The following is a 19543-nucleotide window of genomic DNA, read 5'->3' as shown; positions in this document are numbered from 1 at the left end:
CAGATATCTGGCAGAGATTTAATACTAAGACACAGAGAAGGAGAAGACAAGAGTTTTCCCTGTGAGGCAGCTGTGTGTGTCCATTTGGCTGAAGCAGGATGTCACCACAACAACCATTGCTGTTCCCAGAGGGTGTTTTGCAGGAGAAACATACCGCAGGTCCCTGCCTGAAGAGCTTGGCACTGCTTCGTTCAGAAAGGACATATTGCAAAGAAGTTCATGGGATTCCTCTTTTTTTGCTAATTCTCAGAGCTGAACATCCTGAGTCTAGGCTGGAGCAAGTTGATCTTCCCACCTCCAACAGCAGGAAAACCCATCACTGGGCTGGTCCAGCACCAAAGGCCATCTCCAGTGAAGAGTGGGGTGGCTCCATCCTGGCTGATGACTCCCTCCTCACCCTTGCAAGAGCCCCTGGGGAATGAGATCACCAGCACTTCAAGATCATGGAGGAGCTGCAGCCCAGAGGGACTTTGGCAGAGGGGTGTCTCCAGAGCTCCTTGCCCAAGACAGGCCACTAAAAAGGAAAGGGCTGAAGCAAAGAGCCCTTCTAAGGTGGATCATGCCCACAGAAGGGTAAACTGAGGCACAGTAAACTGAGGTCTTGTCCTCTGTGCGGGAGCTGCATCCATTAGGATCAAAGCTTGCTTGCAGCAGGTGCATGCACAGGCAGGGAGGGAGGTTGAGCCAGCAGCTAGTCCTGGGAGACTGTGGTGGTTTTGTTGTGTTTGATGATGTGGGTGAGGGAGCCAGTGGTCTCCTTCGTCTTCGGGTAGTAAAGAACAACCAGCCAGATGAATATGAAAATTCCTGCAGGGAAAGGAAGGCAGAGACTCAGCAGCAGCAGGAGATGGTGGGAGACATCCTGCCAGGATGCTGCTGGCACTTCCCTGCTGCTTCGAGGGAGCTCCCCCAGTTCACTCCTGCTCCTGCAGGGTGAGCTATTTGGCTGGGATATGCCCTGGGTGGATCACGTCCCTGTTCCTCTACTAAGGAATGGCTTCCTTGGAAGAAAACCACCCTCATTGTAGTGAACAAGGTTGGAAGCCATGACCAGCTCCATGCTGGTGGCTGGGACCTGATGCTTGACGTGCTTTGCCGAAGGAAAGGACATGACAATGCTGGGAAGGCACTGATGCCTTGGGACCCCTGGTCAACCCACTGCCAGACTGGCTCCTGCCTCCTCCATCTTCCCCACCAGAGCCCATGGAGCCCAGCTCAGAGCTGGCCCTGACCTTGGAGAGAGTTGAGGATGGTGAAGAGGTAGAGCATGAACATAGAGGAGGTGCCATGGGTGAAGAACACCAGGGCCCAGGTAGCTCCCAGCAGGCAGAAGAGCCCCATTGCCACCAGGGCCACCTTCCAGGTGTTGCGGTCCCCCTGCACTGTCCCTGTGTCCTGCAGGCAGCAGATCTTCTGGGTCACTACTCCGAAGACAGCCATGTTGAAGAGGAAGATGAGGCCGAAGTAGCCGCAGTTGGTGATGTAGTGAACCAGGAGATATTTGGAAGTGATCCAGCACCTGAAAAGAGACAACTGCGGTTTCTCCAGCAGCTCTGCCAGCTCTGCAGCACCCATGGGAGCCTCCCCATGGGATGTGTTGGGGGATGCAGGGACACCCTTGTGCTGGTGAGGTTTGCCAAGGCCAAGGGAAAGCAGCAGGGATAGGGGTGTGGATCCATTGCCCTAAGGTTGCTTAGCCTGGGGAAGCTCCAGGTGAGCCTTGGATGTCCTTCCATGACCTGGAGGCCTATGGACATGACCAAGGGGGCTTGGCAGCAGAAGTGGTGGTTGCCACAGATGTAGAAAGCTCCTGTGTTGTAATCAGGATTAGGGAAGTGGAAGCATGACATAAAGCCAAGCAGGATGGGTGCAACCCCCACCACCATGCTCCCAGCAGAACCAGGTTACCGCTTCCCATGCCAAAGGGCCACGTAAGCACTGTGGGCAGTGGCACACGCACAGGTGGACTATGACTTGGTGGTCCATGGTCTGGATGCAGTATTCTCCATAGCTGCCAATGACTCCTGCCACCCCCACCACAAGTACAGGGAAGCCTGGAAGGACAAGAGAGACACATGGAGGAGGCCAGAAAGGCAAGTGGTGGCCAAGGTGGTAAGTTTGGGGTCTCTGCATGGTCCTGGATGTGATGACCTCTGGGTAGATGGGGCTTAGGGACCTGCACAAGGGCTGCAGGGTCACAACAGTCACTGCTGGGACATGATATGGAGGAAGTACAGTGCTGGGCAGCAGGACTCAAGGTGTCCCTTAACCTCTCTGTGAGATCATCTGTTCCAGTGTGCCCTAAGGTGCCCATGGAGGGCTGGCAATGGGGTAACAAAGACCCTGGAGGACATCACCTGCTCAATGAGTAGGAGGCTGGTCCCCAGCGGGATGGAGGGTCCCTGTGGGTGCTGCCCTGAATTTGCTACACCAAGCCCATATAAGACACTTCTCAGCCCTGATCACAGCATTTGGAAGAGTTGTGGGCAGGACAAGGGCTTGCTCGCTCTCTGCCCATCACTGCACCACCCCATTCCCTCTCTGCTTGTAACCCACTGTCCGCCGCTCCCCCCAGCTCTTGCCCAGGCTCATGGTGCTCACCCCAGCCCACCAGGCACAGCTTCAGCAGGTAGTGGTGGATGTAGGTGCCAAGGACCTTGACAAACAGGAGGTAGAGGTGAAAGCCCTCCAGCGCCATCCAGGTGAAGCAGCAGAGCAGGCAGTAGTGGGTGATCCCCCCCAGCACCTTGCAGGTTGCTGGCTGGGTCCCACCAGAGAACCCACTGTTGAGCAGGAAGGCCAGGTTGAGGAGGAAAAGGCTGCCCACAAGGTTCATGTGCAGGCCCAGGTTGATGCGGAGAGTCTCCTCAGACCTGAACCTGCACCTGAGCATCCCCAGAGGGAGCAGAAAAGGTGTGGGTCACAGCTGAGCAGGGTCTCATGCTGTATCACAGCAGGTTCATGCAGAGACACCACCATTTCCCCACATTTCTCCCAGCCTGATGAGTACCTGGGACCTTCTGGCACATCCTACCTTAAGAAGATGCAGAAGGCAATGGTGAAGATGGAGAAAGCCATGGCTACCCCGCAGCCAGCGGTGGCAACAGCCATCAAGGCTTGTGCCGTAGACCTGTCCAGAGCTGGGTTCTACCAAACATGCACACACTGGGTTAGACAGGCTCTGTACCAACCTAGAAAACCTGGCTGTAGCTACCAGAGCCACGGGGCTGACAACCCCAGTGGGCTGCTGCAGGGACCCCCACAAGCCCTCTGGTCTGTCCCCCTAGAAGGTATTTGGAGGGAGCTGGGTGGTGGTGGCTCAGAGGAGATGCTCCCTGAGGTGGACTGAGGGATGAGTGAAGGCTAAGATGGACCACCATAAGCACCTCCCTGGGAGCATCTCTCAGGAGATGGGACCTCAAGCCTTGCTGTTCCAGAGCCAGCACTAGCCTGGGGGCCACTTCCACCCTGTTCCCACTCTGCTGAGCTGCTGCCCTCCTGAGCTAGGGCTGGGCTTGATTTTGGGACCTGGGCTTGCCTGGGACCAGCTACAACTGTCCCTGTGCAGCTACTGGTGACACCTGAGGCACCGCTGAGCAGGGGCAGGCAGTGGGATACGAGCAGGAGATACAGGGAATGGGTTTGTCACCAGAAGTAGGGTGAAAAAGGTGAGATGATCACAGGAGCAGATTGTCCCCTTGTCCTCAGGCTGTGTGACACATCCGCTGCTGCTCCAGCCTCCTGCCTGCCCTGTGGCAGACATGGTGACAGCCATGAGTGTTGGGCACAGCACCTGTGCCTGGCCCCCTGCCCAGTCATGGTGAGGACCATACCTTTGCTGGCATCCCAGAAGACACATTGTGGAGTAACACCCTGCAAGGAGGGACAGCAGCATCACCCAATGCCACAGTGAGCGGCACTGGAGGAGAGATGGAGGGAGGACATGGCTCACTTACGCGTGGCAGCTGCCTGTGGGCAAAGCTGAGCTGCACAGGGTCCTGCAGCCCGGAGATGCTCATCTCTCCCACCGTGATGCCCACCACGGTGTTGTCCAGGACCTGCCCTCTCTGGTTGAGCTCCTGCATGGGGACAGTGCTGCCTGAGCCCAGGCAGCGGGTGGCAAGTGTTGGTGGCTGGAGAGATGCTGGCAATGCCAGCTCATACCTTGAACATGCCAAGCTGGTGGATGTTGAGGACTGTCACCACCACACGCTCTGTCTGGCTGCTCAGGGACTGGAATATCTCCTTAGGAAGCTGGATTTTGCCTGCCTTCCCCTTCTCTGTCATGTTCAGCGTCGTGGGGCCCTGCGGTGGAGAACAGCAATGGGGGGTCGTTTGCTGGTAGCGTCACTTCTCTGCTCAGGACCCACCAGCCTTGCTCCAGGCACAAATTCAGCCTAGCCTGGGTGGGTTTTGCTCACCAACATCATCAGGAGCCCCAGGGGCAGAAGGGGAGAACCTCATCCCCAGCACCCAGCAGGGAAGGGGCAGAGCTGGGAGCAGTTCCCAGGGGAGCCCCAATCCACCATCACCACATGGGACATGAATCATAGAATCATAGAACAGTTTGGGTTAGAAGGGACGTTCAAAGGTCATCTCATCCAACCCCCCTGCAATGAGCAATGACATCTTGCAACTAGATCAGGTTGAGTCTCCTGGGACATCCAGAGAGAGCCTGAGAGTGGGTAGGAGGTGCAAATCCCACAGATTCCTTCTCTTCCTCTTCCTCTTCCTCCTCCTCCCTCTGCCCCCCCACCTGCTGCTGGGACAGCTCCTGAGGGAGAGCTCTGTCCTCATCACCATTTGACATGACTCTTTGCCAATGGATGGTAAAGTTGATGTGGGTCCATGGAGCAAGTTGGAAGAAGAGCACGCCATGGCACGCCAAGCCCCGGAGCAGGGTTCAAGGGATGCTTGGAAGGCATGGAGCTTTCCGAGCAAGGGAGAGGGCTACATCTCACCTCTGTGGGGGAAAAGGTGATGAGGACATCACGGGTGACAGCCCTGCTGACGTTCAGGAGCAGCACCTTCAACCCAGCCAGCCCACTGCGTAGCCCCGGCTCTGCCAACTGCAGCAGCCTGTGGGGCAGAAGGACTATGGGAGAGGGGGACATGGGGCGCTGAGCCCCCAAACCCCGCCACAGCTACCCCTGCCCACTACCTGAGCCAGCGCTCCCGCAGGCAGGCACACGCGGGGCTCCTGGAGCGCCCCAGCTCCCAGCAGCGCCGGGGCAAATCAGGGCTGAGGGTCCCATCACCGTGCTGCTCCAGCTCCACCAAGATGTTGCAGCACCAGTGGTGCTTGTCACCCCGCCTCAGGGCTGGGGAAAAGGGGACCAGGGTGACCACTGAGTGCTACGGCACTGGGTGGGCACCAGGGGCGAGGGCAGGGATGGGAGGGACCACTCACCAGCACAACTCTCCTGTCCCCTGGCAGCATCTGGAAGAAAAGCACATGGGGAAATGGGGGGAAAGCCCCAAAATCTAGGGACAGTCCTCCCCTTGCCCACAGGTTTGAAAGAAGCAGCCCTGAAGTCACATTGGCTTCCAAAAGCAGCTGGACAGGCATTGGGGCTGGCGAGGGCAAAGCCACCATGCCTGCATTGGCATGTCACCACGTCCAGTACCCTCAGGGTGGCTCACAGGAGAGACCCTGGGCTGCTGGTCCGGGGTTTTAAAAGAGCCCCCAACAGCAAACAACCCCCCCTGCTCCACTCACCTGTGCACATCCCAGCGGGGACACTCCCTTCTGGCCTGGCCACATGTTGGGGTGAAATCCCGGCATGGTCTTTGGGTCAACCCTGTCCCATGGGAAAACCCACCCCCAAGCCCAGATACCCCCTATGCTGGGGGGGTCCATGTCCCTCTCACCCACCACTCACCGGGCAGCACAAGGAGCAGCAAGACAGTGCCTAGAAATGGGTTCATGCTGAGTTGTGGGGTCTCCTGGCTGTCCCTGGCTGTCCCACGGTGCTCTGCTCCTCTCGTCCCGCTGGCTCTGCTCCTCTTTGTGCCCCCCCAGGGCTTGTAGCTGAGTCAACAGCTGTGTCTTCATTTCCCTTCTGCAAACCCCTCGCGCCTTCCTGTGGGTTGGCAAGTGACCTCCTGCTCCAGCTCACAGCAACGGTGACAACCGTCAGAGCCACATCATTTCCCCCTTGGCCACTTCCCCCAGCTGACTCGGGGATATTTTCTTCCCCCTTTTTACCTCCATCATGCCAAATCTTTGGCTGATGCCCCTCACCAGCCCAGTGACATGTTAGAGCATCCCTCTTTCAAACTGGACAAGTCACCAGGAATCGCTACGAGCTGTTGGGGATGAAACATGCCCCTCCTGGTAAGGTCTACCTGCCCCAAACAGGACCTGGGGCTGCATGGAGGGAGATGAACCGCATCCAGAGCATCATCTGGAAGGCGGACTGGTGGGATGGCAGACATGGTGCTGCGCTTGCAAGTGGCACAAGTAAAGGTTTAGCCAGTTGACTAAGACCAGGGACCAGGCAAACCATTTCTCATTACTTACATGGTTGCACTGGTGGATTTGCCATCAATGGATTCACAAACAGGAATGGAGAAGGGTCTGCAGTTCGTCCAGCTGGCCAGGAAGATCGGCCAGGAGAGCCACGGTCTGCCTGGCCCCACAGCCACCGAAGGAGACAATTCCCATCCTGCGAAGCCTCTCTCTTCATATTCCCATCCTCCCTCTTTGCTGGGTAGCAACGTTCCCCTGAGACCACAGCAGTTTCCCAAGCCATGGCATCTCCCTCCCTCACCTCAACCCCCATGGCACTGGGCTGCCAGTGCTCTGCCAGCAGGACCATTAATGGTCCCAGCTCAGCAGGGTGAAACGCCAGGCTCTGCCCCAGGGATGGGACAACCACGGTGACGGGATGGATCCCACTGGAGAGTCCAACAACGCGCTCAGCAGAGAGACCCCAGCGAGCTACACTCTGAGCAGGAACAGCTTTAATGGGCACAAGTCTGGTGTGCAGGCATGCTCATTAAACTTCTACACCATCCAAAAATATACATTCAACAAAATAACAAAAATATATTATTTCAGCTGCTAGAGGAGGTTGTGGGAGCAGAGTTATTCTGTCTTCACTGGGGGAGGACCCTCTTGGTGACCAACAGCAAGGGCTGAAGATAAGGCCTTTCCCGCACATCATCCCTGACCTCGGGGCATGGGACGGGATGTCCAGAGGCACTGGGGACCCTATCCATGCCCCTTCTGCTTTCTGCAGCCCTTGCTGCCCAGGCGAGCATCCCGCCCTCCTGCCCCAAGGATGCCAAGCCAAGGGATGTGCCGCTGCCCGGTGCAATGTGGTAGGGTAGGAAAATTGGGGAGGGGGCCAGCAGAGGTGAGGGGTTGGCAGCAGCCAGCCCCGCTGTGGGTCCCCGGGCTCCGAGCAGCCCTACGAGGTGGGTGCAGTAACAAAGCGGACGGCACTGGTCCTTCCCACGGCCGTACTCTGCGCAAGGAGCCCCAGCACGGCGCGGACATGGCGAGGCTCAGCCCAGGTGGCTCTGGCTGCCGTTGGGCTGCAACTTGACGCTGTCGGAGCTGCTCTGCAAGTCAGGCGGCTTTCTGGCCTGCAACACCATGGTCCAGTACCAGAGGAAGATGAGAAAACCTGGGACAGGAGGGAGGAATCATAGAATCATTTAGGTTGGAAAAAACCCTTAAGATCATTGAGTCCAACCGTTAATTTAACACAGCCAAGTCCACCACTAAATCGCATCCCTAAGAGCTTCATCTACACGCCTTTTAAACCTCTCCAGGGATGGTGACGCCAGCACTTCCCCGGGCAGCCTGTTCCAATGCCCAACAACCCTTTCTGGGAAGAAATTTTTCCTAATATTCAACCTAAACCTCCCGTGGCACAACTTCAGGCAATTTCATCTTGTCCTATTGCTTGCTGCTTGGGAACAGAGACGGACACCCAAAGGGAAGGCAGGGTGGGTGAACCCCGTCTAAGGACCAACAGCAGTTCAGAGCAAGCCAGCCAGGCTGCCATGGACATCTCCTCCCATACCCTATCACCACCCCACCGATATCCCAGGAAAGTCCCAATGCCTTTTGGAGGAGGCTGGCATCTCAGGCTCACCTTGGAGGGAGTTGATGATGGTGAAGATGTAGAGGGAGACAAGGCGGAAGACACCAGAGGTGAATGAGAAGAAGACCAGTGCCCAGGGGATGCCCAGCAGGATGCTCAGCCCAAAGAGGGCCAGGACGTGCTTGAGCTTGTGGCCTTTCTTGTTCTGCCGGAGGATCTCCCGGACCATGGCCCCCAGCATTACCGAGTTAAAGAGGAACACCAGGCTGAAGAAACCCAGGTTCACAACATTATGGATCAGGGGGCTTGTGATCCAGCATCTGGAAGGAGGAGAAAGGGCAGAGGGTTATGCTATGTCACCCCACAGGGACATGAGTTGGAGGGGTTGGGCGAAGCACAAAGGTGTGGTGCAAACCCAGCACCCAACTTAGTTAAACAGGAAGCGGAGATCCCCCATCACCCTGCACAAAGCCCCAGAAAAGCCACAAGTGGGCTAAGGAAAGCCTGTAGGACATTGTGAAGGCTTAGCCAGTTGTATCTAAGACCAGGGACCAGGCAGCCCATTTCTCACGACTTACATGGTTGCGTTGGTGGATTTGCCACCAACAGATTCATAGACAGGAATGGAGAAGGGGCCGTAGTTCGTCCAGCTGGCCAGGAAGATCAGCATCACACAGCAGAAGGGGAGTCCTGAGTGAAAAGAACAGACTGAAGCAGATGCCCTAGTCCCTGGCCCTTGGTCCTTCTGGAAAGATTTGTTGCTCCTTTCTCCCCAAGTACAAACCAATATCCTCCCTCCCAAGTGGCAGACGAGGATGCAGCCACAACAAGGACACCTGGAGTAAGCCCCAACCCAGGAATGATCTGTGCTGCGCTGATCCCAGCCAAGGGTATCCCAGGGTCATGGAATTTTAGGCCACAAAGATCATGAGATCTTCCTACTGCAGCCTCCTGCCCAAAGCACAGCAGAGATGTGTGGGTGCTTCAAGCATCAAGCCCGCCTCTGGGCTGTCCTGGATGTTTCTTCCAGAAAGCGAGGATCCTCATTACTGTTTAAAGACCTGAAGCAAGGTCTCACATGCCTGCCTTGCTGGGTGACCTATCCTTGCTCTAGCATCAACTTCCGCTCTGCGCCAATGAGTCTCCTCCACCGAATCTCTTGACAGAGAGACCCCCCTGCTCTCAGACATCTGCTCCCCCACAGCTATGTCTCCATCCCCATCCAGGCACAGGAGATGGTGAGTAAGACCTACTCAGGTGCTTCTCAGCCCCTGTTGCCCAACGCTTCAGGGCGTCCCTGCCTCCCTCATGCTCACCCCAGCCCACCAGGCAGAGCTTGAGGAGGAAGTGGTCATGGTAGGCATTGAAGACTTCGATCACAAGCCGGTAGAGGTTGTAGCCCTCAATGCCCATCCAGGTGAGGCAGCTCAGGAGAGAGAAGTGCAGGAGCAGCCCCCCAGCTCTGCAGACTGCCTCGCTGCTGCTGGAAGCCAAGTGCTCAGAGATGAGGAAGGTGACATCCAGCAGGAAGATGGCACCCAGCAGGTTCATGTGGATGTGCATGCTCGTGATCTGGTCTCGCTGCTTGCTCCTGCAGAAGCAAGGAGGGGGAAGACTTCACCACCATGCCTGGCCAGCGTCCTTGGTGTCCCACAACACCCCACAGCTCCACACGGGGCAACTCGCCCACGCCAGAAGACCCTCTGGTGGTGTCAGTGGCTGAGAGCCCAACCCATGGGTAGGACCACCTGTCACATGTGCAAATTCAGGTCCCTGAAGCTGACTTTGCATTCCAGGCCTAGACCATGGGGGTAGGGAGTGACATCATTTCAGCTCTGAATCATCCACAACATCAGTGACATGACTCAGAAGATGACACTCATGTTCTCTACCAAGCCCCTGAAAAGATCTTTGCAGGCTTCTGCTTGCCTGATCCGTAACAACAACCAAGCTGTTTTTCCAAAAATCTTTGAAAACAGCCAGTGTTTTTCAGTGCCCTACAGGAGACCTGACCAAGAAGGTGGTTTCTGGAGAGGAGAACTCTGCTTTCTTCAAGCATGGCTCCTTCTTCATGCTTCTAGCCACGCCACCAACTGTGTTTGGAGAGTTTGTGCCCACCCAGGTGTAGTGGCAATTGACAGGACAAAGACAGGGAGCGAGGGGTGACCTGTCAGACCCTACCTGAAGTAGAGGAAGAAGATGGTGCAAATGGCTGCCAAAGCTGAGATCAGGCAGCCGATGTAGGTTATGATACTCAGGTAATCCCTGTGTATGTAGGTGATCTCCGGGGAGGACACCTGAGAAAGACGAATAAGAGATGGTGAGGAAGAACTACCAGTGGGAACAATGTAGAGAGCTGAGGGAAGATGGTACCCACCATCAGCACAGCAAAGTAGGTGAGGTGGTTGCATCTGCAGTCTGTCCGGCTGACGGCTGCCACCGTTGTACAACCATAGCTGTCCCAGCTCCCAGAGCTGCCTGCACAGAGGAAGGGAGAGCATCTGGTGAGCAGCAGGAACATCTGCTTTGGGTTTGTGGATATTCAGGGCAAGGTGTTCATGGCAGTGGGGAGGACAAAAGTGGTGGTCCCAGCTTGTCCCACGCCAAGTACACCCACTCAGGTAACAGGCTCAGCACCAGAACCCATCCCTAGGGAGGGAGAGAGCTCTGAGGTTAGCTATGGAGAGAAAAACCTGAAATCAGCCCCATGAGGAAGGATTATGGAGCTGGAGCAATGAAGGGAGGCACAGAGCAACTTTTACTCCTATCAGCAGGTCTGTGGTACCCTGCAAAAGGAGCAAAGGCAGCGCCTGGATTCCCAGCCAAGTACAGGAGCACTCACCAGTGGTGTTCTCCTGCCAGAAGACACAGAGTGGGCTCACGTTCCTCTGCAATGACAAAACCATGGGCCCTGGTCAGGATGCAGCAGTGGTTCATCACCCTGCAGCACATTTGATAGGGGAGAACATGGGGCAGGAGGTCATATGGTCTCAGGAGACAAACTGTCCCGTATCATGGGAGTGGACTCCAGGCAGGGACCATTCTCTTGGCAGCTTGCAGAGCAGATACCTCCTCCCAGGTCCCCTTTTTCGAACAAGGGGTTCAGCTTTGAGCAGGCACCTGACAGGACCACGAATGAGCCAAGGGACTGTTAATTCAAAGTGCCCCCCGGCCCTGGATATTGTGCTGGAGGTGACATATCTGCAAAGCAGCATCTCCTGGACAGACACAGGCAGCTCCACCACCAGTGCGCATATTGAAGCCATGATCGTAATACAGCTCCAGAAGATGTAGGAGACCCCATACAGGCAGGCCAAAGGCATAGACCTGCTGGATTGTGACTGCTTTCTAAGCTGGCAGGGCCCGAGCCCTCTTTGCTCCTCCATTCCTGGTGGGATCAGGTTCAATGAGGCTGTTTCTCCACCTACCAGCAGCTGGTCATGGAAGAAAGTGAGGACCACTGGGTCAGAGAGGTTGGTCACCACTGTGTCCACCAGGGAGATGCCAACCACCTTGTCACCCAGGATGCGGCTGCTATTTTCATCCTGTGGAAGAGGAAGAGGAGGTGATGGCAGTGTGGGAAGTGAGAGCTGTCAGGCACGAAGCAGGTAGGAGTTCCCAAGAAGGTGGTCCCATGCCTCTTTCCCTGTCAAGATTCTAGCCCATCTTTAAAGCATCTTCTCCAAGTGAGCATCATCACCCTTGCCTGGATAGCATCCCTGCCACGTGTGTGGGCATTACCTGGAACATGGTCTGGCTGTTGATGTCCATGAGGAGCACTCTGTGCTCCATCACCTCCTCACTTTCCTCCACTGTCATGAACAGGCTGCCCGGTAGGTCCACTGAGAACCCATGGACCTCTCCACCCTCCTGCAAAGAAACACACATCAGGAGAGGTTGGTAGAGGGTGGTGGTGGGCCAAGACCACCAGGGCAGGCTGCCCAGCACCCACCTCTCTTTGGGAAGCAAAGGCCAGGTTCCGAGGAGCCCGAGTGGGCTGGACCCTCAGGACAGTCGCGTGCACAGTGGCCTTCCCGAAGGTCTGGTTCTGCCCTTCGAGTTCCACCTTGGCCAGTGTCTTCTCCAGCTCCCCGAGTTTGCTGTTGGGGAAGGGGTGCAGTGAGCAGGATGCAGTAGGCACCTCGCTGGGGTGGTGGGAAAGGTGCAAGCCGGGAACTCACTGCCGAAGCATCCGCTGCTCCACGGCTCCTGTAGCCAGTGCTGGGGGCCGGGTGATGAGGCTGTCCAAGGTGGTGAGCTGCTCCTCCACATCTTGCTCCCAGACAGGCATGTTCTCTGGGGAAGCTGACAGGCAGATTAAAGGAAATGCTGTGAGATGCATAGGGAGAGCTGGCTTGCCCATGCTCCCAATCAAGCGGACACAGCCCTGGTAGCAGCAGAAAGCTTCGAGGTGATCCAAGCCCTGGGAGCTGATGGAGACCCCAACCCAGAGTGCTTCTCCTGCCACCCAGAGCTCAGCTTCCACTGAGACCAGGCTGGCTGAGGCTAGCTAGGTGCCTAACAATGCAGATGGGACCCTTGGAGACATCCACAAAGCCCATGATTTCCCAGGATTTTAGGGGGCAAAACACTTCTGAAAATCTCCATCTTCATCTTTAGGGAGCCTGGGTACCAGGGGCTGCCTCTGGGCTGCTTCAAGCAAACCTACATCCCCTTCCATCACCCCTCAGCTATGTCTTCACATCATGCTACACCTGTATCTGGGACATCATCAGCGCTCTGCTGATGGCCAGAATGAGCTGGGGATGAAACAAACTCTCTATTTCATTAAAATAATTGCCTTTACCTTTGAAGAAATATTCAGAATGACTGACAAGGGAGGTGTTCTTCCCGTCCTTTGAGATGCAGGACACACTGAAGATGGAGGCCCTGGTTCTTTCAGTCTTCTGACTCTCCTTCCCCCGGGTGATGCTGCTGGAGGGGTCCCCTCCCAGGAGGAAGCTCTGCTTCCCATACACCAGCCTCAGCGTCCTGTTGGCCTTGAACCAGTAGATGCAGAAGCGGTACCTGCCCAAAGCTGGGGGCAGGCTGTACCTGTAGTAAGAATTTCTCCTGTTTGGCAAAAAGGGCCTTCTTATTATCAGCGCCTGGGCTGTGTTCTCAATGGAGATGGGGGCAGGGCCATGCTCATAGATGACAGAGCTGTTCTGGGTCTGGTTTCGGTCACCACAGAAGTGAAAGTCCTCTTGCCGGCAGTCGCTGGCTCCCATCCCTGTGTTGTACAAGAACACGGAGATGTTGGTTTAGCTGGAGGGGCAGTCAAACATAGCATCACTATAGCAGCCATCATGCGTGGCATGCCGGGCTCTGCCACGGGTGTCCCAACCCTGTCCAGAACAGGCTCCATCATGTCAGCCACCTCCCCGATGTCGCCACAGCTGTGCTGGGAGGGTTTGCTAAGGCTCCTGGGGCAGCAAGACCTCCCGTCTCTCGGGGCCACCCTCACTCAGGTGCCACCATCCACATCAGCAGAGACCAACAGAGGAGCTCTTCATGCCCTAAAAGAACCCGTCTTACCCCAGAGACCGCAACAGAGGTGTATCAGTCCCTGAGACATTTTGTCTCTCTGGAAGCCACAGCTGGGAAACACCCCTTGGTGCCCCAGCCAATTTTTTGGGGCTGCCATTTACTTCCAGCAGCCCATACATGTCTCCTCATCCCAGGGCAGGACGCAGCTGAAGCAGCCTACCTTGCAGAGGGTAGAGAAGGAGCAGGAGGAGGACCTTCATCCCAGGCAGTTCTCTGCTTTGGTTTGGCCTCTGAGGAGAAAGCAGAGCCTACAAGGGTACAAAGGAAAAGGGCCACATGAGTATTTGGGTATCGCCTATACCACGGAGTCAGGGGATGGAGAGCAAAGTCTGTGTCAGAGGGACACTGGCCGGTGTCACAGCCACCTCCATGGTGCCTCAGCCACCAGGAGGAGCCACACGTACCAGGCATCCTGCTCGGCTTCGGGGCTGGAAGGATGGGGGAGGCCAGTAGCCGGATCAGCGGGGGGCTCAGCACAGGGAGGGTGCCCCACCACTCCGGCACAGGCACCAACTGCCAACAACTCGACACGGGAGTGGTCTCCTCTTCTGCTCCCATCTTGGTTTGGGCCTTCATTTCTTATCACAAGTGATAGGAACAGAAGGAGACGGTGGTTTTCCTAATTCACCAGCCCTAAAGTTATTTTCTTGGTTGCTTTTGGCTTCTGCAGATTAGCCAAGGAGCCAGGCACATTGCAAACCACAACATCATTTCAGACCGGCAGAAATGGGCTCTCCCAGGCTCATCCCAGCAATGCCAACGCAGCAACCACAGCTGCCAAGAACCCTTCTGCCCTTCGCAACCAGCCAGGCCATGTCCCCCGCATCCCTTCACCCTGCATTCTGCTCCACCATGCTTTTCTTTGTCTCTATATGCAGCTGGGGCTCCTATGACCTGCACCCAGGCCAGCGCTGAGCACCCTAAAGTGCCGCCGCACCCATGCGCTCCAACCGGCCGCAGCCTTCGCACCCGCAGCCCTGCACTTCACACCTTCTGCCCTCCCTGCACTGCGAACCCCACCTCCATCGCTGCTGAGATCACTGAGCTTCACCGTCACCCCAGTAATGGGTCAAGACTGGTGGGACTCATCCTGCCAGGGTCTGGCAACTGGCAGGAGCACCCCCAGGGCAGGACATCAGCAGCAGCAGCTGCTGGACCAGCCAGCAGAGCCAAACACTTGCCAATACCAAAGCCAAGCTGGCACCTGGTTTGCCATCGCTGCATCCTACTCCTGTGCCACTCTCACAGCACCAACCTGAAACCCACCGTGTGGCCAAATCCTGTTTTGTGTACGGCAAGCAGGTGCCTGGGCACTCACCAGCAGCCCCTGCAAAGGCTCCTGAGCTCTCCCAGGCACCCAAGTGCCACCAGATGGGAAGGCTGGGGGAAAACTGCTTGCTTGAAAACTCAGCATCCTTGTTAGCAGGTTTCTCCCACCAGTACAGATTTCTCCCAGAGGTTTCTCTGGCTAGCACAGATCCAGGGCACGTCCTGCACCAGCACATCATCGCAGGCTGTGCTGGTTTGAATGAAATCATGTTAATTTTCTTCATGCAGTTAGAAACTTCCGTTTTTCATAGCTAGCATGGTCATTGTTGGGATTTAGTTTGATAGTAATAAGATAACACCCTGGGACAGAATTAATGTTTTTCTTCAAGTAACTTCCTAGTGGTTTTGAGTTGGAACAAAGAGAATGTAAGAACTTACTGATATCTTAGCTGTTGTCTCAGAGACCAAGGTCTTTCTGGGCTCTCTATCTGCAGGTGCAAGGCAGCTGGGAAACGAGCACGGATGCGACAAACCTTGACTAACACCAGAGTGATCAATGACAATATTCCATGCCATTAGCATCATACTTCATATTTAACAGGAGGTGGGTGTTCCACCTTAGGGAGACCCATTCTGGTTAAACTCCATTCCAGTTGAGTCCTGTTCACAGTTCCTTCAGTTTGGCCTTTGGCTGTTCTCCTATTTTGCAGTGGCCTCTGGGCCTTTCTGCCTTTCTGGTCTTTTCTCTCTCCCTCCCCAGGATCAGCTCTTCAGGACCAGGGTGCTCTCCCTCTTTTCCTGGGACTGGCTGCTCAGCACAGATGGAGTGTGTGAGGAATTGCATTTAGTATCGCTAATTTTATACTCTATTTTCCATTTCATATACATATTTGTAGTAGTATATTACTATTATTTTGTTATTTTACTAAATTATTTTTATCCCAAACCATGAGTTTTCTCCCTTCCCTTTCGATTCCCTCCCCTGTTTGGGGCTGGAGAGGGGGCAGTGAGTGAGTGGTTATCACGGTTGCCATTGTTCGCTCAGGTTAAACCACGCCACAGGCACAGCTCGCTCGCTGCCCCTCCCCGTCTGCTTCTTGCAGCAATTTATCACCGGAAGATGGGGGCTTCAGGTTATTAATTAACCTGCTGCCATGGGTATAATTCAGTGTGGCACTAACAAGGTTCCCCGGTGTGGGCGTACAGTGCAGACATAACTTGGCAGCAGCAGCTGGATGTGGATGGGGCCAGCATCCCGGTGCCTTGTCGCACACCTGGGAATCACATGCACGCGTATCCAAAAAGCACAAATCCAGGGTGGCAAAATGCCGGTGGACATGGGAAACACCTGAACTGATTAAAAGCAACAAAGGAGTATGTGAATGCTAACCATGGCATGATGGTACAGAGCCAGCATGCTGGGAAAGCATCCCTTCTGGATGGAGAATGTCGAATCCCAATAAGGCTTCGGCTCATCCTGATTTTATTGTGTTGGCCAGAGAACAGGATCAGCCCCTTTCAGCCATTACTCAGCTGGGACCAGAAACCCCTGGGGGGATGTGGGTGGGGGAGCTGGTATTTCCCCTCCAAGCCCTATATGGTCCCACTCAACCTGACGCCGATTGCAGTTTCCTGAGACAAACAATAGCAAGAGAAAATCCCCCGAAAATGGTTTCATAGCGGGAAAACACAGTTCCCATCCACGCTGCCGATAAGCAGTGACGGAGGTAGCCGGATGCGCCGAGCCCGTGCCGCGGCTGGATCATGATTCGTCACCTTCCCATCCCTGGGCAGCAGTGGGGATGTGTGGCATTGCCCCCCAGGGCTGCTTATGGCAATGCCATGTGTCCCCACTGCTATCAGGGCATCTCCCCAGCATCACTGATCTTTAAGAGCCCTGCACTATCATAGTGACCAAGCAGAGACCCACTTCTGCACCAGCCCCACCTTCATTCCATCAGCCCCAAGGCAGGATGGCTTCACCCACTGCCCCAGTCAGAGCCTGGGGGCTGAGCTCCTCCAAGAACAATAACGCATACAAAAACTCCTGCTTGGGCCCCAAAAATCACCCAGATAGTGTAAAAAGACATGATGGGGACACCAGAAGGGCTACACAGTTTGAACCAGGCTCCCACACCACCCGCACAGCAGGAGGCTCAGACCTGGTCTTCACTTGTATCCTCTCATTAAGAGAAGTCAAGGAATAATACTGTGACCTCTAAGGCTGGAGGCGAATGGGAAAAGAAAAACTAAAAAGCACACAAAAACCAAAAAGCTTGGTGTTTACTACCACCTTACTGCTCTCTGGTTGAGTTGGAAGCAGGTATTTAAGGTTTTGGAGGTAGCACGTGGCTTTTGGATGTGACGTTTTTCCCGAGAAGGGAAGATGCTCTAATGCCTCAAACAAACACCGGAAGCGGGGAAATCCAGAGGCTTTTATCTCTGTTTTCCTTCCAGGTTTGTTAGAAAAAAAATATGCCAACACTCTGTTCCTCGAGATGCTAACAACCCCACAGCTCACCACCTGCAGCCTGTTATGCAGGCAAGGACTCAGGAACTGGATGGGGAAACTGAGGCACGGAGAGGCAAGCCAGGATGGGCTCCCAGAGACACATAGAGCTTCGTGGGGACCACAGACGATGTGCCCTGGGGCTGCAGCTGCCCGAGGAGGCAGGTACCCCAGCGGGGACCCCCTGCAGAGGGGATGCCCCAGCGTCAGTCACCCAGCTGCTTCACAAAGTGCCCTTGTCCTTGGCCAGTGGCCTGTGCGCACAGGGGCCAGACCACATGTTATTCACGGCATCGGCATGCGAGCCTTTCCCGTCACCGGTGGGCGGCAGGGTCTGACCCGGCGCGGTTGTTAATGCCCGTGGAGCTGAGCGGCAGCTGTGCCGCGCCGGCGGCCTGGCTGCCCCCAGCCTGTGCCGCGGGATTGGCTTTTCCTGGGCCACGGGGTTGCACACAACACGCAGCACCCGCGAGCTGAGTTTTGCCAACAAGACAAAACCAGACCTGATAAAGATTCCCACGGGAGTGGCACAACTGCCTGCCAGATCCGTCCTTCACGAGCTGCTGGCAACCGTCCCTTCCCGAGCTGGTGTGGGGAGAGCTGAGGGGAGGCTGGCACACGCAGACCGCCTGTGTCTGCGGCTCTCGAGATGGAAGTTTTCCTTAAAGCTATGTTGTAGCATTTGAAATTTAAAAACCATGCAATTTATTAAAAAACACCACAACCAGAAATATCTCAGAGAACTAAACCAGGGCTTCCTCCAGCACCTGAGCAGCACAGCACCCAGCCTGGTGACATGCAAAGCCTGTGACTTCTGCAGAGGCTGCAAGCGGTCTGCAAAGGACCAGGTCTGCCTGCGGTGAACTGCAGGCTGCTGTGAAGTGAGAAAAGAAGTGGTGCAAGTTGTCGTCCCCTGGCACCCCACATCACGTCACCAGCCTCAGGGGGTTCAGAGAGCTGTCCTTACAGCACGCTCCCACCGCTCAGCCTGCTTCGGTAGAAACCTTCTGCGGGTTGGCTTCTACCTTCCCATCACCCAAACTATCTCGCTGTGTTTTAAATGGCTTCCAAAACACCCCGTTCCCCTCCCAGGTCTTGTCCCCATCCACACGAGCAAGGTCCCCATTGCCTGCCCATGCTGTGGGTGCCAGGAAAGGGAGGTACAGGGCAGTGCAGAGCATCCCAGGACCACCCCAAATCAGGCTCCCAGGCATTTGGCACAGAAAGCAGCCAACTTGGAGCCTGGTGAGGGGGAAACGAATCCCAGCAGGCTTTTCTGGCTGAAAAAAAGCCAAGCACAGCCGTGGCAAAGGCTGCAGCACCTGAGGAGCCAGGTAAGAGGCCACAGGCCCCCCAAAATCCCTGCCAAACCCCAGCTGTTGATGATGGGAAAGGAGTTGGCAGGTTGGAGCCCTCCTGAAAAACAGGTGCCAGCAGGCTGCTGCCCAGCTGGTACCACTGGCGCTGGCACACCAGGAGCCACCCGGCCTGCCATCTGCAAACCCCACAGCACAGCGTCCCTCTGACACTCACGGGTGCCACCACAAGGTGCAGGGACAGCCAGCCCCGGGGTCCCCATCCCGGCAGCATGCAGTTGCTTGCAAACCTGTTGTTCTGTGAATAGCAGCCCCCGGGCAGCGGGATTAAGAGCTGGACTGCAACCAAGTATGCAGCATTTTTAGGCCTTGGCTTAATTCACGTGGGAGCTGCAAACCCAGCAAGCGGCACGGCAAAACCCACTGTGACTGCACTCCCGGGCTTAAAGGATTTGCCCAGCCCCAACTTCTCCAAAACCCTTCTGGCTCCCCGCTGGCGCTGAAGCTTGGATGGGGGTTCCTGCAGTCCTCAGACCGTGAAACGAGCTTTGGCAGCCTTCCCTCCTCAACAGCCATTCAGACTTGCTGCCAGGAGGTTATTCCAGGAGACTTCATTTCAATTCTCTAGCTGGCTTCGCTGGGTTTTGTTGGTCCCTGTGGAGGAGCAGTTCTGGCAGCTGGCAGACGGAGCACCCAGAGCATCTCGCATCCCACAACAGCGTGCCAGGAACCAGCGGCAGCAATCTGAGATCTTGCAGGAGGAATCTCCCCAACAGGCATTTTAGGGAAAGGAGATCACCCTGTTGAGACACGCCGGCATTCCCACAGAGATGCTGAACCCT

At 55.7% G+C, this 19543-nt stretch overlaps 2 protein-coding genes across 2 annotated transcripts; both read right to left on the bottom strand.

The window, feature by feature from the left end:
* Window positions 1–691: 691 nt before the first annotated feature.
* ADGRG3 (adhesion G protein-coupled receptor G3) lies at window positions 692–6214 on the bottom strand (the record flags this gene model as incomplete). Its single annotated transcript, XM_080352025.1, has 14 exons — window positions 692–807; window positions 1233–1519; window positions 1961–2054; window positions 2602–2885; window positions 3035–3147; window positions 3650–3750; window positions 3834–3873; window positions 3957–4079; window positions 4165–4305; window positions 4962–5079; window positions 5162–5321; window positions 5411–5440; window positions 5883–6006; window positions 6209–6214. 14 exons carry the CDS (start codon window positions 6212–6214, stop codon window positions 692–694), a joined length of 1737 nt encoding a protein of 578 aa, XP_080208151.1.
* Window positions 6215–7512: 1298 nt separating this feature from the next.
* On the bottom strand, window positions 7513–13822 carry ADGRG1 (adhesion G protein-coupled receptor G1; the record flags this gene model as incomplete). Its single annotated transcript, XM_080352158.1, has 13 exons — window positions 13768–13822; window positions 12865–13290; window positions 12239–12362; window positions 12010–12157; window positions 11799–11927; window positions 11486–11602; window positions 10900–10945; window positions 10435–10535; window positions 10239–10354; window positions 9374–9648; window positions 8636–8747; window positions 8109–8377; window positions 7513–7634 (listed from the first exon to the last, which is right to left on the bottom strand). The coding sequence occupies exons 1-13, from the start codon at window positions 13805–13807 to the stop codon at window positions 7513–7515; spliced, it is 2025 nt and encodes a 674-aa protein (XP_080208284.1). The 5' UTR covers window positions 13808–13822.
* Between the last annotated feature and the right edge of the window lie 5721 nt (window positions 13823–19543).

This window comes from Nesoenas mayeri, assembly GCF_963082525.1.
Source record: "Nesoenas mayeri genome assembly, chromosome: 12".
NCBI lineage: Eukaryota > Metazoa > Chordata > Aves > Columbiformes > Columbidae > Nesoenas > Nesoenas mayeri.
This window is presented reverse-complemented; position numbering and strand designations above follow the sequence as displayed.